This window comes from Daucus carota, chromosome 4 (genome assembly GCF_001625215.2).
Source record: "Daucus carota subsp. sativus chromosome 4, DH1 v3.0, whole genome shotgun sequence".
In the NCBI taxonomy this organism is placed as follows: Eukaryota; Viridiplantae; Streptophyta; class Magnoliopsida; order Apiales; family Apiaceae; genus Daucus; species Daucus carota.
The window spans coordinates 47,137,509-47,152,047 of record NC_030384.2 but is presented as its reverse complement, the minus strand read 5'-3'; the positions used below and the strand labels follow the sequence as shown (position 1 = coordinate 47,152,047).

At 32.7% G+C, this 14,539-nt stretch overlaps 2 protein-coding genes across 2 annotated transcripts; one reads left to right on the top strand and one right to left on the bottom strand.

The window, feature by feature from the left end:
- Window positions 1–2,498: 2,498 nt before the first annotated feature.
- LOC108215561 (putative pectate lyase 21) lies at window positions 2,499–4,678 on the bottom strand. The gene is made up of 4 exons (XM_017388059.2): window positions 4,443–4,678; window positions 3,558–4,304; window positions 3,196–3,334; window positions 2,499–2,857 (listed from the first exon to the last, which is right to left on the bottom strand). The coding sequence occupies exons 1-4, from the start codon at window positions 4,535–4,537 to the stop codon at window positions 2,633–2,635; spliced, it is 1,206 nt and encodes a 401-aa protein (XP_017243548.1). The 5' UTR covers window positions 4,538–4,678; the 3' UTR covers window positions 2,499–2,632.
- Window positions 4,679–7,778: 3,100 nt separating this feature from the next.
- On the top strand, window positions 7,779–8,762 carry LOC108215562 (protein TIC 20-v, chloroplastic). Its single transcript, XM_017388060.2, has one exon. The coding sequence runs from the start codon at window positions 7,907–7,909 to the stop codon at window positions 8,549–8,551; it is 645 nt and encodes a 214-aa protein (XP_017243549.1). The 5' UTR covers window positions 7,779–7,906; the 3' UTR covers window positions 8,552–8,762.
- The last annotated feature ends 5,777 nt before the right edge of the window (window positions 8,763–14,539 follow it).

The window sequence follows — 14,539 nt, the reverse complement described above, 5'->3', positions numbered from 1 at the left end:
TCTATACATGTACCATCGTCAATTTCAACATCGCTTATTTGTCTCATCTTGGGTATGAAGACAAGCATGTTAATTTTTTCTATATTTGTTCGACTCGATCATTCTTGTAGATGCCGTATGGCCATTATTTATTGAATTATTATCTCCTTTTTTTTCAAAAAAAAAAAATAAAAATATAATGAATATGAAATTGGGTTTCTGTGTTGATCTCTTTCATAATATATTACACAGTTATATTTTCGAGATGGTTTTGTTTTTTTGCTAATTAGATGAATTTTTTTGATGATGTGTATTTCAGAGTTTCGTTTTTTGTAAATCTTGTTGTCAAAAAAAAAAAAGTAGACATAAAAAATTAGGAGGGTTTTTGTGAGAAAATATGATTGTTTGAAATGATCGGGCCATGTAGAACAAGGTTCAAAAAGGCAAGTGCTGACTAACTCAAAACCATAATCTATATTTGACAAAAGAAAACTATTATCTAATAAATACGCAAAATTTTATTAAGATATTGTCGCTTATATTTATTTAAATAACTCAGAACGGAATAATGAAAGTTTGATGTTGAAACTCTTTTCCGACGTCTTAGCTTTATTTTATAACTCATGAAATTTTGTATGAACCATGCATTTTTATAGAAGAAAATATACTTGTTATTTCATTTACCGACACTCTTTCTGTTTTTATCGAGTATTCAAATATTTATGCTCTTTCGAATTCAACATGCCTGTCATGTCATGTGGAGCATGACATCCACTCAGCGCTTGGGATCTAGATTCATAAGGGAATTTATCATAATTATGTGTATGTTTAATCCTTTTAGTTCTCTCCAAATTTAGATGAGATGCATACATTTCATTATTAGCAAAAACAAAATTGATAATCTCAGTCTTCCATATTTTTTCCATTTTAATTTGACGATACTCATATTATTTCTAGCTTAAATGATTAGTGTAACATAAAGCGCTACTCAACAATCATAATCTAAATATGAAATGAAACTTGTGATCATAAGAAGACATATTTTTATCTTTTATTTTTCTCAGTTACACACACATACACTCACCCACACCCACACCCAACCACACACGCATATATAATTTATCATAACCTTGATAAATTGAATCGATTTACTTTGTGAGTGGTAAGGAATCATTTACCTAAAAATATACTTGCGAAAAAGCAAATTATATGCGCATGATTTGCGTTATAACTCAACCACTTCATCGCACCATCAATCTATCATACAGTGATTTCATAAATAATGCATGATATTCTATTACAGATAATACGTCCAGCACAATCTTTATTGGAAAGTCTTCAATAATTTTCCTAAACCCTAATTATTAATTTGATCACATATTTTCATTATAATCGTGAATAAATTAGTATATGTGAGTGTATGTGTTGTGATATCACACACACATACATATAGTGGGAGTTATTGCATAGAAGATCTTATATAATGGACAAACAAAAGTCTTACATGTCTCAGGACATGTTATGCTTATATTGTTTGTGTTTCATAATATTTTATATGCAAGATTTATTGCATAATAAATATATTATCAAACCAATATTTTATATGTAATATTTTTTTAATATTAATGTCAAACATGTTATAGATACATGGGTCTATCATTACTACTTTTTAGCACTTCATCAAACGCAACCCAACATATACGCACGTTAAAAACTTATTCATGATTGCTAACTTTTATAATATTTTGTTCACTTGTGCTAACTAATTTTTAAACTCAACATACTACTTGTATTCTGTTATTATCATGTGATTAATACCATATAATTAAATTCACTATGCAAATCATGTTTTCATCATGATATCGGAACCTAAACCTTAAACATAATATTTATAATCTTTTGCTTTTCATGCATAAATTTTTTTAATATGTGTATTTTTATGAAACCCTACTGTTATGGTCTAGAAGTTCTAGCTTATTATATTATCGGTCAACTTTTTATCAAAAATGATAAAATATTTTATTTTAGTATGTTATGAGGGGTAAAGTGTAAACTAATAAACATAATATTAATTAGTTGAGTTATCATTATAAAATATCAAATATAAAAAGATATCGTGTTCATATTTTATGTTCATTTTACCCGCAAGAAGTTTGGTTCAGAATAGGATGAGATGTGGGTGAAAACTAAATTTTAACATGTAAAGTAAAAATAGTTCGCTCGGATACCGTAGAGTAATTTTATGCACGTTTATTTTTGGTTTTTGCAATTTTTTAAGAACGAGCTATCTCCAAAACTTTGAAGGGGGTAAAGCTGGTCTAACAAGAGTCCTGACGGCTAGATGACTGATAAGTGCACCACACTTGGAGTCTTAAAAATAATATAAAAAAATTGTGTCGTAACAATTTAATAAAATATTTGACTAACTTCAAAGTCGTATCCTTATTATATGTTTAATATAACTCATTGGACTTGGTGCAATCTAATTGTTATGTTATTAGTTAAGATGATTGTTTTTAGTCAAATAAAATTTTTCAAAAAGTTTTTGAAACCCACTTAAATTGATTTACACCGAAACAATGTTAATCTCGTATTATACGAGATCACGAGAAAAACAGGATGATGGAACGACAAATACATGGTTGCATAATTTTCAACAATGCTGGTCTATTGTGCAATCGAGAACTCCAGCTGTAGGAATGATTTTTTCGATTTCTGAAGCCGGTCTTGCAACCAAGCTAGACGCTTTGGCGTAGCTCTGGGGAGTTTGCTGACCAGAAGTTCTAAAGTAAGCACCATTCTGCAACACATCCCCTACCGATCTCCAGTTCCAGTCCTTCCACTCCTCGTATCCTTTCGTGTTATCGCGCTTCGTTACCTGAACACGGAAACTCACTTTCAGTAAACACTTTATGTATCTTTAAAGATTTGATACAATTCACAAGGGGCGGATTAGTAAGAAGCATGTGGAATACGTGTCCCCGTAAATATCTTTTAGTACTTTTTTTTATCATTTGAAATTTTATAAAATTATAAAAGTGTCCCATAAAAGTTTGAAAAAATATAGGTGTTTTTCGAAAACAGTTCTAGCCCCTGCAGGTCAGGAATTAATTTTGCGTGTTGCAGTTCATATTTGTTTTGTTCAACTCTGTTACTGGATATACCACTTGATATGAATGTGTAGAGTTAAGTTTTTCGCAGAATTGAATCGATTACCTCCTTTGCAAAATTATTATCTGAAGCAATGAAAAGGTTTCCTTGGCTGTTGATTGTCGGACTTGCACTTCCTCCCACAGCATACATTTTCCAACCCGTATACACATTATTCACAATATGAAAATATCCATGTCTGCATCTGCAACAGTTTAAACGCGAATAAAATTAGAGATCTAGAAGCATAATTCAGTTTTGCAAAAGTTAATAGTTTCTGCTAGGTGAACAATTCTCCCAAAATCTCGAGGTGTTGGAAATAGGGTTTACCATATATGATTAACATCATTCCCCCCTCGAGGTGTTGGGAGGAAGGTTTACCATGGTCATATTATATTCTAACAATTTGCTTAATTTAGTTGCAGTACCTGGGAATTCTTTGAACGAGACCTTCGCCAAAGTAATTGAAAGCAATCGTGACCTGCATATTCTTGTCAGGCAAAAAGTCGTCGTGATGACCTAGAAGCATAACTTCATTATGATCAAACATATAATTGTTAGAGATAGTGATGGCCGTCGACCCATAAACGACATCAATGAGTCCATCCCTGCAGTTTGTCAGGGTACAGTGATCAATCCAGATATCTCTCCCTGCAAAAATGGATATGCCATCGCCATCTGCAGCGCCCCTCAATTCATAGTGATCCGGTCCATCAATGACAGTCGAATTGGCCACAGAAGGCACACAATCATGAATAAAAATGCCATGTATGATAATATTTGTTACACTTTGTATAGTAATGCACGGTCCACTTGAAATGGAAACATCGGCTCCTCTGCCATCTATAGTCTTGTACGAGTTCATTATGAGTTCACCCTTCAATGTTATGACCATGTCGCGATCAAATATGATCCAGAGTGGCTCATCCTGGATCACTGCATGTCTGAGTGTTCCTGGACTAGGATTCTTGGGATCATCGTCCTCAGAGTCCGTTACAACATAGATTTCTCCATCTCGGCCACCTATTGCATTGCGTCCAAATCCCACAGCACAATCAGCCAGCATTCTCCGGTTGCTTTCCCAATTCGGATCACATCTCCAACAATCATCAATAGGGTTCCCTGTTCTGCATGACTCTGTCCCCCCTGCATCACTCACATTCTTCATCGAGCTCCTGCACAAATAAAAATCATTCGGAAAAAATTATTTCCAATTTTATACTTAACCAAGTACAGCATTACTCTTGCACATCAACAAATAAATTTTTTTCGGGAAAAATAAAATATTACTGGTGCAATCACTAGTTAAGTACCATCGAATGCCTTCGGATACTTGTTTATGTGGACGAGCAGATGTCAGGGAAGCACAGAACAGAATGATCACTGACAATTGACAGAAGGCAGACATTGAGAACACAAAGTGAAAGTGTTGTGTGGATTATTAAGCAAACCACAATATTAAGAAATGAATAAAGTGCTGCATTTATATAAACTCTGCAGATTTGAGATTAAACATTACAAGACTTCTGGGACCTTCTGTTTGATTAATATATGATAGTGATCTTGGTTTATATTTATACCAAATAAAGTAAAGTTAATAACTAATAATGAGATTATTTTAAAGATATATTTTGGATTGAATTTGACAGGAGAAGATTGAAGCAATGAATAATAAGTAGGCCGAAATTTAAGAGTCTTTATAAGTTTGTAGAAGTTGTTGAATCATGGAGCATTTATATATTTAATTTTAAAAAAAAACTTAAGAATTAGAAATTAGAAGGTATATTATCCGGCCCACCCCTATATTTCATGCTCATAATAGGCCGTACTTGTTAAACCTACCAAACCAGACCAACTTTTGCAAGCAATTTATATTAGGAGATTTATAGTTTTGAGTTAATGCAATCAAATGATAATTAAGGAAAAATAAAAGCATATATTCAGAATCCAGATAATAGATTTTGAGATTAATGCTTCTATTTTCTTTAGGATAATAGATTTTGAGATTAATGTTCTTGACCCATACTTAATTCATATTCATAAAAATATCTAATAAATATGAGTTTAATATATACACATATATTCCTTATTCATTATAATCACTTACTCACAAATGTGGTGTGAGGTATATAATTTTTATTTATCATCTCATGAAAATTATATGAAACATGTCTAAAAGTATGCAAAATATCTATTTTTAAGCTTACCTATAATGAAGAGTACATAATGGTTGGTTGCCTTACCAGAAAGCTTGGCCACAAAACTTCCAAGTAGAAGCACCATGATCTGTGTGGCCTTGACAGACAGTTCAAGTGTGAGGTAGTACTACTAAAGAGTCTCTTGTTTTGAAATATGTGGATTAATATTGAAAATAAAACAAGGAAATCTCTAGCTCTAACAAGTACAACTACCATGTTGCAACCACATCTAATGCCTGCGCTGCTGAAGTAGATATACATCTAATCCATACTTAGGGGGCGTTTGGCTTAACTTAAAAGTGTGACTTATTGCTTAAAATAAAGAAGTGGATTATAATTGATAAGTGAACTTGACTTATAAGTTATTAAAAGTGTTTAGATAACTTTTTCTTATAAGTCAATTGAGTGTTTGGTAATTTAAATGTATAAATTTTAAAAAAAATCAAATTATTAAAATATTAAAAACTTTATTAATAAATAAAGTTTATTATATATTAAAATTTTTAAAACTTCATAATAAATGCAAATCACGGGAAAAGCTCAAAAAAAGCTAGCATGTCTAGCTTCCAGCTTCTGGCTTAAAAACCTAAAATAAGCACTTCTGCTTATTTTTGCCAAACACCACGTAAAAAATAGAAGATGCTTAAAGTGCTAAAAGAAGCCCGAAAGCGCTTATAAGAAGCTTAGCCAAACATCCACTTATTCTTCCATATTAGTTAGACACAATCAACTCCATCCTTCTCAAAGGATTCGGAATTATGGTCTAGATTTTAAGTTTTCAACGTTAGATCTTCCAACAATAAATTATTAACGTATGATATATTTTATATTTTAGCTCGGTCGTGCAAGTATTCATATTACATGTGCCTCGTAATAAATTATTTGACGGGACAAATAATTTTAATTTATTGTGACAAAAAAATAATTTGGATTTATTTGATCAGCCTTGCATAAACATGTAATTAAAGCCTGATAGAGAAATCATGGATGTATTTCTTATACCTCTTCCTTTCAAATGCTTTACTGTAGTTACATGAATTCGGGACTACATCTCAACTCAAATCAAGGATGCAACAAGGCTCCTCTTCACGCTGTTTATTAACAGGCTTTTGCTAAAAATTAAATAAAAGATTGTTTGATAAATATACAATTTTCAACTCAAAACATGTTTTTTCTTTTTAGAATAGATCCCACATATTTAATAAAAGGACTTTGTGTAAGAATATTAACAAAATTCCAAAACTCCTCATATATATAACATATTGTCTCGATATTGAAATGTATATAAATCGTACCTCACTCAAAAATGTTCATAATTTGTTCATTATAATTTTATTGATTTCACTTCTTACTTCACATTTCACATCTCTTGCCTCTTGGGCCATGAGTAAGGCGGTCCCACAACTAAGGGGTCGTTTGATTCAGGCTTTTCAGGTATCAGGTATGGGTTTGGTTCATTCCAAACTCAAACCTGTTTGTTTGAAAAATTTATTCGTTGATACCCATACCTCAAACCCCCATGGTATGGGTTTTTGATACCTTAAGGGGAGGTGGGTATGGAACATAGGTATGAGGAATCAAAAATATTTTTATTTTATTTACAATTACATCAAATGCTTGACACAAAATTAAATCACCAACTCAAAATTGGATAAAATAAAATTATAAAATTGTTTTTCATCAATAAAAGATAATAATTTAAAAATATTTAAATTCAATATATTATTCATTCTATCACTCAACCAAACATAGGATATCAATAATTATACCTCATCCCCATACCACCTTAACCCGATACCTCATTCCAACCCCATACCACTCCCTGAACCAAACGACCCCTAATAAGAATACTCCAACGTTAGAAACGAGTTCTTTAAAATTTTAACTCAAAACTAAAAATTTTACTAACAGAACCAAATACATAATAACTCCAATCATGAATTTTTTTATGATTAAAAATAGAAACTATGAATATTTTTTGAAAATTCACACTTCAATCATATTTATCCCTTATCTACAATTATAACAAATTATTATGGATGATCTATATTTGTCAAATATCTGCAGATCTCTAAGGATCTAGAACAAAATTCATTTATTACTATATTGAAGGAATATATTCTATTCATAATTATCTAAAATATTAATAATATACTATTTTAAATTATAATCAATCAATATAATCAATATGTACAATGTGTTTTAATAAATTTTTATAATGTCACGTTGAATTTAGCCATATTCTCTTGCACTAAATTTTTACTAACCTAATCTTTACCTATTTTATTTAACCCTTTTCATTTGAGCCCGTTGGGCTCTTCCAATACCACTTAAGTTGGGCCACAAAGTTTGGGTAAGAATCAAGATCAATACAGATCACATAATTTGGGCTTTACATCCTTCAATCTTCATCCTGCATTTTTAACATTCATGTACTATGTAACCCAAAACACACACACCCACACAAAACAGCAACGTAAGTATAACTCAAGATATTCTTGAACACTCTACACATGAAAAGAAAATCTAGTACATTGTAAAAATCTCGCCTTTATTTCTGCAACCAAGAAATCAAGAAAATGGCTATAACCAATCTTCTATCCACAGCAAGCCCACAAATCTTTTCATACAAACACTCCCTTTACTTATCTTCATCTTCTTCATCACTCTCACTTCTCTCACTAGCTCAAAAACCAAGAAATGCTTCAACAAGCCCTCCAAGAAAGCTCTCAATCTCTGCAAAATCTGATGACAATGAGTCAGTGGATGCACCAGACAGATTAATCTCAGCCATTTGTTACTTTTACCCTTTCTTTGATGGAGTGCAATATGGGAAGTATGTAATCACTCAGTTCACTCCAATTCAAACCCTTTTGCAGCCTTTGATTCCGGCTATAAGGGTGTTTAAAAGCTTCCCCTTTAATGGGTTCTTGGTGTTCTTGACTTTGTATTTTGTGGTTGTGAGGAATTCTAATTTTAGTAGGTATGTGAGGTTTAATACTATGCAGGCTATTGTGCTTGATGTGCTGTTGATATTTCCTGATCTTGTGGAGAGGAGTTTTAGTCCAAGAGATGGGGTGGGCTTGGATTTGATGATGAGTTTGGATAGTACTGTTTTCTTGTTCCTTTTGGTGTGTTTGATTTATGGGTCGTCGTCTTGCTTGTTTGGGCAGGTGCCCAGATTGCCTATTGTTGCTGAGGCTGCTGAGAGGCAAGTTCCGTGATTTTTAAGTGTAATCATTTTTCGTGTTTGCTTTCTGTGAAGATGACATTGTTGATTCATAATGTTGTTTACTCAGTGAAAAGTAGATAATTTGTGATTCAGAGAAGTAGAATATGTTCAACCTTATACTCTAGTCGAGGAATTGAAGTTAATTATCTATACTATTGATCCTGTTCTAATGATGATTACAACATTCAACTGTTTCATGGTTTTATTCTGCTTCTATGCTGCCGTTTGTAAATAAATACCCTGGTAAGCTTAATATGTCTGCTAGGTGGATTTAGCCTGTTGCAAGTACTTTTGACGATGCGAAGGTCAAGTCCTAACTCTAATTTACTACTCCTGTCCTGTTTGTGTTCCCATATAACTGTTACTTTTGTACTTTCTTGATGACGACCTGATAGGGGACGCAGCGGATTTTAGGGTTTATGGCAGAATCTTCTCGCAAGAGAATTCGGAAACAATTTAATATACTATTCTCAATGATAAACTCCATCAGTTACAATACTGAAATGCTGTATACAGTGATGTAGTACTTTCCTAAATAAACTTGAACTTCAAAACATATCATTAATATTAAATTACTTATAGTTATAGATAACTAAAACTTTTCCAGAATATTCTAATTAAATGGGCTTCCAACCATCTGGGCTCTTTGAGGTTTTTAGAGGCCCTTCTTGCATCACTGATGCAAAACTTTCAACACAATTGCAATTTGGTAAGTGGCCAAGTTCTGCTCTATCTCCTTAGTACGCATAATTAGAAAATGCAACAGATCATGTGCTCCTACTTCTGCATTGCTGTTTTATGCGTTATTATCTATCTCCCATTAGTTTAAAAAATGGTGTAAACTTTTTCCTTTTTTATGTGGTTTTAATTTTACATATGTTTGCCATGTCACATGTGCATGAGTTATTCATACTCTGCGTGCCTGTTTTGACATTTTTACGCTACTCTATGATAACTTGTGGACCTTTTTGTATAATTTATGTTATTGAAAAAAGGAGGAACCTAAGTAGTGGTTCAAGATGATATAATAGCCATAACACATAGTTCTTGTCAAATTCTAATATCTATGTATTAGGATGATGGCATCTTTAATCTCAACCTACCAATTTCCAGAAAATCTGGATCTATTATATCTACTCCATTTACATTGATACCTAGAAGTACCTATGCTTAGAACAATTTTGCTCTGTTTCATATGCATATACCTAGAAGTGGCCTAGAAGGTGTATGTTCGGCTTTAAGTTAAGGATAGCGATTTTTGATTTTTTAAAGATACATCTCTGGGTAGTAAGTTAAGAATTTGTGACTGAATAACTGTTCGGTGCTAGACATATATTGAGCATCACACCATGGACCTGGATGGTGAATTTGTTAGTATATATATATGTATACGGATTCCAATCCACTTGTCCATATTAAGCTACTAAAAAGGAAATACAAGGATGAAAATTTCATTTGGACATCAGTAGATAGTACCTTTTAATTGATCTTGAATAGATGAGTAATTGTTTGGAAGAAAGTTGTAAAGTGTATCTGCAGTGGGAGAATTTAGGAATTACAATTAATTAATCACAATTTTGGTCATGTAGGGCCTCATGGGTTCATGTAGAGCTCAAGGACATTTCAGCTATAATCTTTAAGTACAGAACTTAATTATTGCTTTTATAAATTCAATTATTCTATTAATGTTTCATGTACGAAGTAAAAATTGTTTTTTCGAAGCCATTAATATAATACAACATTAAATGTTAATTAAAATGATTTAATGCCACGCCTTAGCAGATCTGATTATGCCAATTATTCTTGGTTTCATTAATGCAAATGATAAAATATATGTATATATGTATAACCTGTGAAACACTTTTTGGTGAAAAACAAACATCAGTAACCTTTTCGTTGTAGGGGTACGCAGATTAAAGTGCATGGTCGGGATGTATGATTGTTACAAGGTGACAATTGTTAGCATTATAGAGTAACAATATTGTAATTAGGGATGTAAGATGGGAACTTGGATAGTTACTGTCTGTGCTTCTTGTAATTGGTCTTCATGCATGGCCAGTTTTAAGTTCGGTAATTCAACATTTTAAGCTTCTTCACTCCCAAAATCTTATGCTGGAGTACCGGGGTTGTAGTTTATAGGGTATTTCTGAATCAGATAACAGGAGTCCGTTACTTTATTTATCTGTCATTCCTATTTATGGTTGTGAATGTAGGTTGCAAATTAGTTGTGTACTGGTTTTACCGTTAAATGTTTGGGGATCTGGTATTAAATTGTGAGGTTCTTGGAGCTTTAGTATTAAATTGAAGCAGGGCCATTTCATAAATTTAATTTGACATTGATTGAATTTGGCAAGTGCTAAATCTTGAGAAATCCCTACCAATGGATATAACCTCGAGAAAACTTGAAACATGGATGTTCGATGTTTGCCTATAGTTGCTGTTGCATACATTTGTAGGGACCGAGTTTGTCTCGTAGGTGAGGGAGGGGGATAGATGAGAAGAAGGATCCAGAGTAGTTCATTAATATGTTGATGTCTTTTCACAGTGTATTTTTTTTGCTCTTTACATCAACCATTTATAATCTAAACAAATTTTATGCGGCTATTACGCCCTTTTGTTTAACATTCTAAGCTTGCTTTCCTTTCCAAGTGGGGTTTTTTTTTTTTTTGTTTTTTTTTTTTATCATCGCGGTGCAAATATCTCCCTGGAGCGGCAGTATGTGATGTGTTTCTTCTTGTAATAGCATGCTAGTAAATTTCCTGGAGTTCCATAAGCTGGACAATCTGTCTAATGTTATTAGGTGTTCTTTTGTCTACTTTAGGTTTATTATGTGTTTGTTTATAAGAAGCTGGGGCTGCTTTTGATTTCTGCTTTTTTTACCCGTTTGTGTAAAGAAGTAGAAGCACTTTTAAGAAGCTGAGAATGTCAGTTTCTCTCTCACAACTTCTGCTTCTTTTCCAAACACTTTATTAACTTATTCACTTCTCATTTCTGCTCCACTTCTTTATTATAAGCAAGAAGTCACTTCTTTTAAGCTAACCCAAACGGCCTCCTCCATGCAAGGACAGATGTTTAACATATGATATTGATACATGATTGGTATTTGGTACCACTATATTAATTCAGTCGCAGTTATGTACTCCTGTGATCAGTTGAAATATCACTCAGAGGCTATTAGACTCATATTGTACTGGTGTATAGTTCATTGTAAAATTATTGGTCCAGAAAATGTACTTTGTATTACGTATAATGCACAACAAACACAATATCTACGTAGTTTAATTAATGTTATAAAAAATGCGAATCGGATTTAATCGCTGATTGATTGCTGAATGAATGGAACAAGAATTATTCAGATAATCAGTGATTAATTAAAGGATTGGAGATAATTATTTTGGTAAGTAACGGAATAATAATCAGAAATGCATATCGATCTTTTTCCTTTAAAAGAATGCTAGTAGTTACACGTTACTCAAGCAATTCATTATTCGTAAATCGTAAGAGTAATATATTTTTGTGGAAGAAGCTAACTAACCGCCTTGATATCGGTCGGTGGGAAAAGGGCTATCTTATAGAGTAGTAAAAATTTCCACCTTTGTCTTATCTGAGGTCTATTTGATCTGATTTTAATATTTCCGGTTCATTTATAATGCAACTACAAGTCTACAACATATAAAATATGTATCAAATTCTCCAATTAAGTATAAATCCAGCGGATAATCTGATATATCGAATTTTTGAGTCGGTGTTAATTTATGGGATACTCTTGATCAATTTTAGGTCGGTCGTAATTGTTTATATGGAAAATTTTTAATAATCAATATTACTGTAAATAGCAAGAAAATAGAATGATTTTAAAGTGGGAACGGGTAGGTTATACAGCTGGCAGATACATAAGGCCAGGTCATCAATCTAGAGCCTACTAGTGACTGGCAAGCATGTTTGTGTTAGAAATTGGAAAGCCAGCTAAGCATATATAGCTGTCCCTGTCCGAACGTCAAGTGGTCCGGATTTTAATCCATCTTTTTTTTTTGCAGATAGATAAATGATTTTTTTTTTCCACAGATAGATAAATGATTTTAATTAAATAGTTTATTTACATATATAAAAAATCTCATTTTTGTTAATATGAGGGGAAGAATTATAAATTTGTCAATTAAAATTTGATTTTTTTTTTAAATACTTGACATCTTCATTTCCTGCTATCTTCTTTTCTGAAGCATGAATAGCTGTTCCATTGCCTTTTGGAAGTTAATTGGCACCGACAACACAAAGAAATCCATCCCAATAATTTTTTTGTTTTGTTTCCATTATATATTTAAATCCTTCCCCGAGTATAAAATATTCAAATTTACAATCAACAAATCAATGCTGCTATAAACTCACATACGTTTTCTTATTTTTATACGTGGTCCGATGATCAAGACTTGTCAAATAAGTGGGTATCAACTAACAGTATTTTAAAAGAAAAACATCGGAGATTTTTGCTGTTTCTCTTCCAAGTGGGTGAGTTTTTGGTCCGATTTCTCTTGTTTTTGTGATAATGTTCCAGATCTATTCTCGGGAAGATTCTTAGATCTAAAACCATCGGAGATTTCGCCGTCTTTCCTTTCTGTTTCAATTATTGCTGTAATCCGATCCGGGCAGCTCGCGAGCTCGCCCGGCTCGAACTCGTTTTGATGGGCTCTGCTCGGCTCGTTTAGTTAAACGAGCTCGAGTCCGGGCAGAGGTTTTGGCTCAATTCGTTAAACGAGCTGGCTCGGCTCGACTCGTGAAAATTAATGAGTCGGATTCGGGTAGCGTTTTAGGCTCGATTTAGTGTTAAATTAAACGAGCCGGCTCGCCCGACTCGTTAAACTCGACTCGTTTAGCTAAACGAGCCAGCTCGACTCGACTCGTGAAAATAAACGAGTCGAGTTCGGGCAAAGATTTAGGCTCGTTTTCTTAAACGAGCCGGCTCGGCTCGACTAAATAAAACTCGACTCGAATTATGCCCGGCTCGAAACTCGGCTCGCCCGGACCGAATAACAGCCCTAGTTTCAATCGGGTGGATTTTTAGTCTGATTTCTCTTATTTTTATGGTTCCGCTCCAGATTTAAGGTTGTTTTCTCTCCCTCGTGAGAGTTTTGTTTTCGCTTCTTCATTGTAAGCGGGTGTCTTAATTTGATGATGAAAGTTTGCATGGATAGTTCAAACGGCTTTATTAGGGCATGATGAAGAGGGTACCGGTGATTCAACGAGGATGCATGAAGCGGATATTTGTATATGTATATATTTTATCTTCAAAATATCGTTTAACTGTCTCTTCATGAGAACAAACGATTGCAATTTCCAGTTTGTTCTACTCGATCATTGATCTATTATTATATTAACACTTTTGTTTGAAAAAAAAATAAAAAACATATAATTTAAACATGATGTGATTTTATGACAAAAAAAGAAAGAGGAACATGATGTGATTTAATTTTTGTTCCCTACATAAAATGAACTTAATCATGTCATTTGCTATATACTTTTACATTGAGGTTCTAGAAAACTGACGGAAAAATCTATAAATCGTTGATATAAATTATTTATCATTTTAAATTTCAGCTCAAACTATTTTAGATTCTGATTCCTGTAATTGATTGAAAACTATGCTGATAGTTACATATCAAGAATCCAAACATTTTCATTTTCTTTGAAACCCTGTACAATCTGAACATGATTCGAAAGTAACGTGTCAAAATAATTCAAATACGCATGCATACAGCTATCAACCGTGCTTGTATCACGGTGTTGCTATATTTGAGCCAGGACAAAATTAATAAAAACTTAATTATTAAAAAAATTATCAAACTTATGTGATTTTTTCATTTTAACCATAAAACTGTTTTTGTTGCAGAATAATGCAACTAAGTAATACAAAATCTATTTGACATAATCCAATTTTAATGAATCTCTAATCATGATTAATTCATAGTTGATATGAATGTCACAT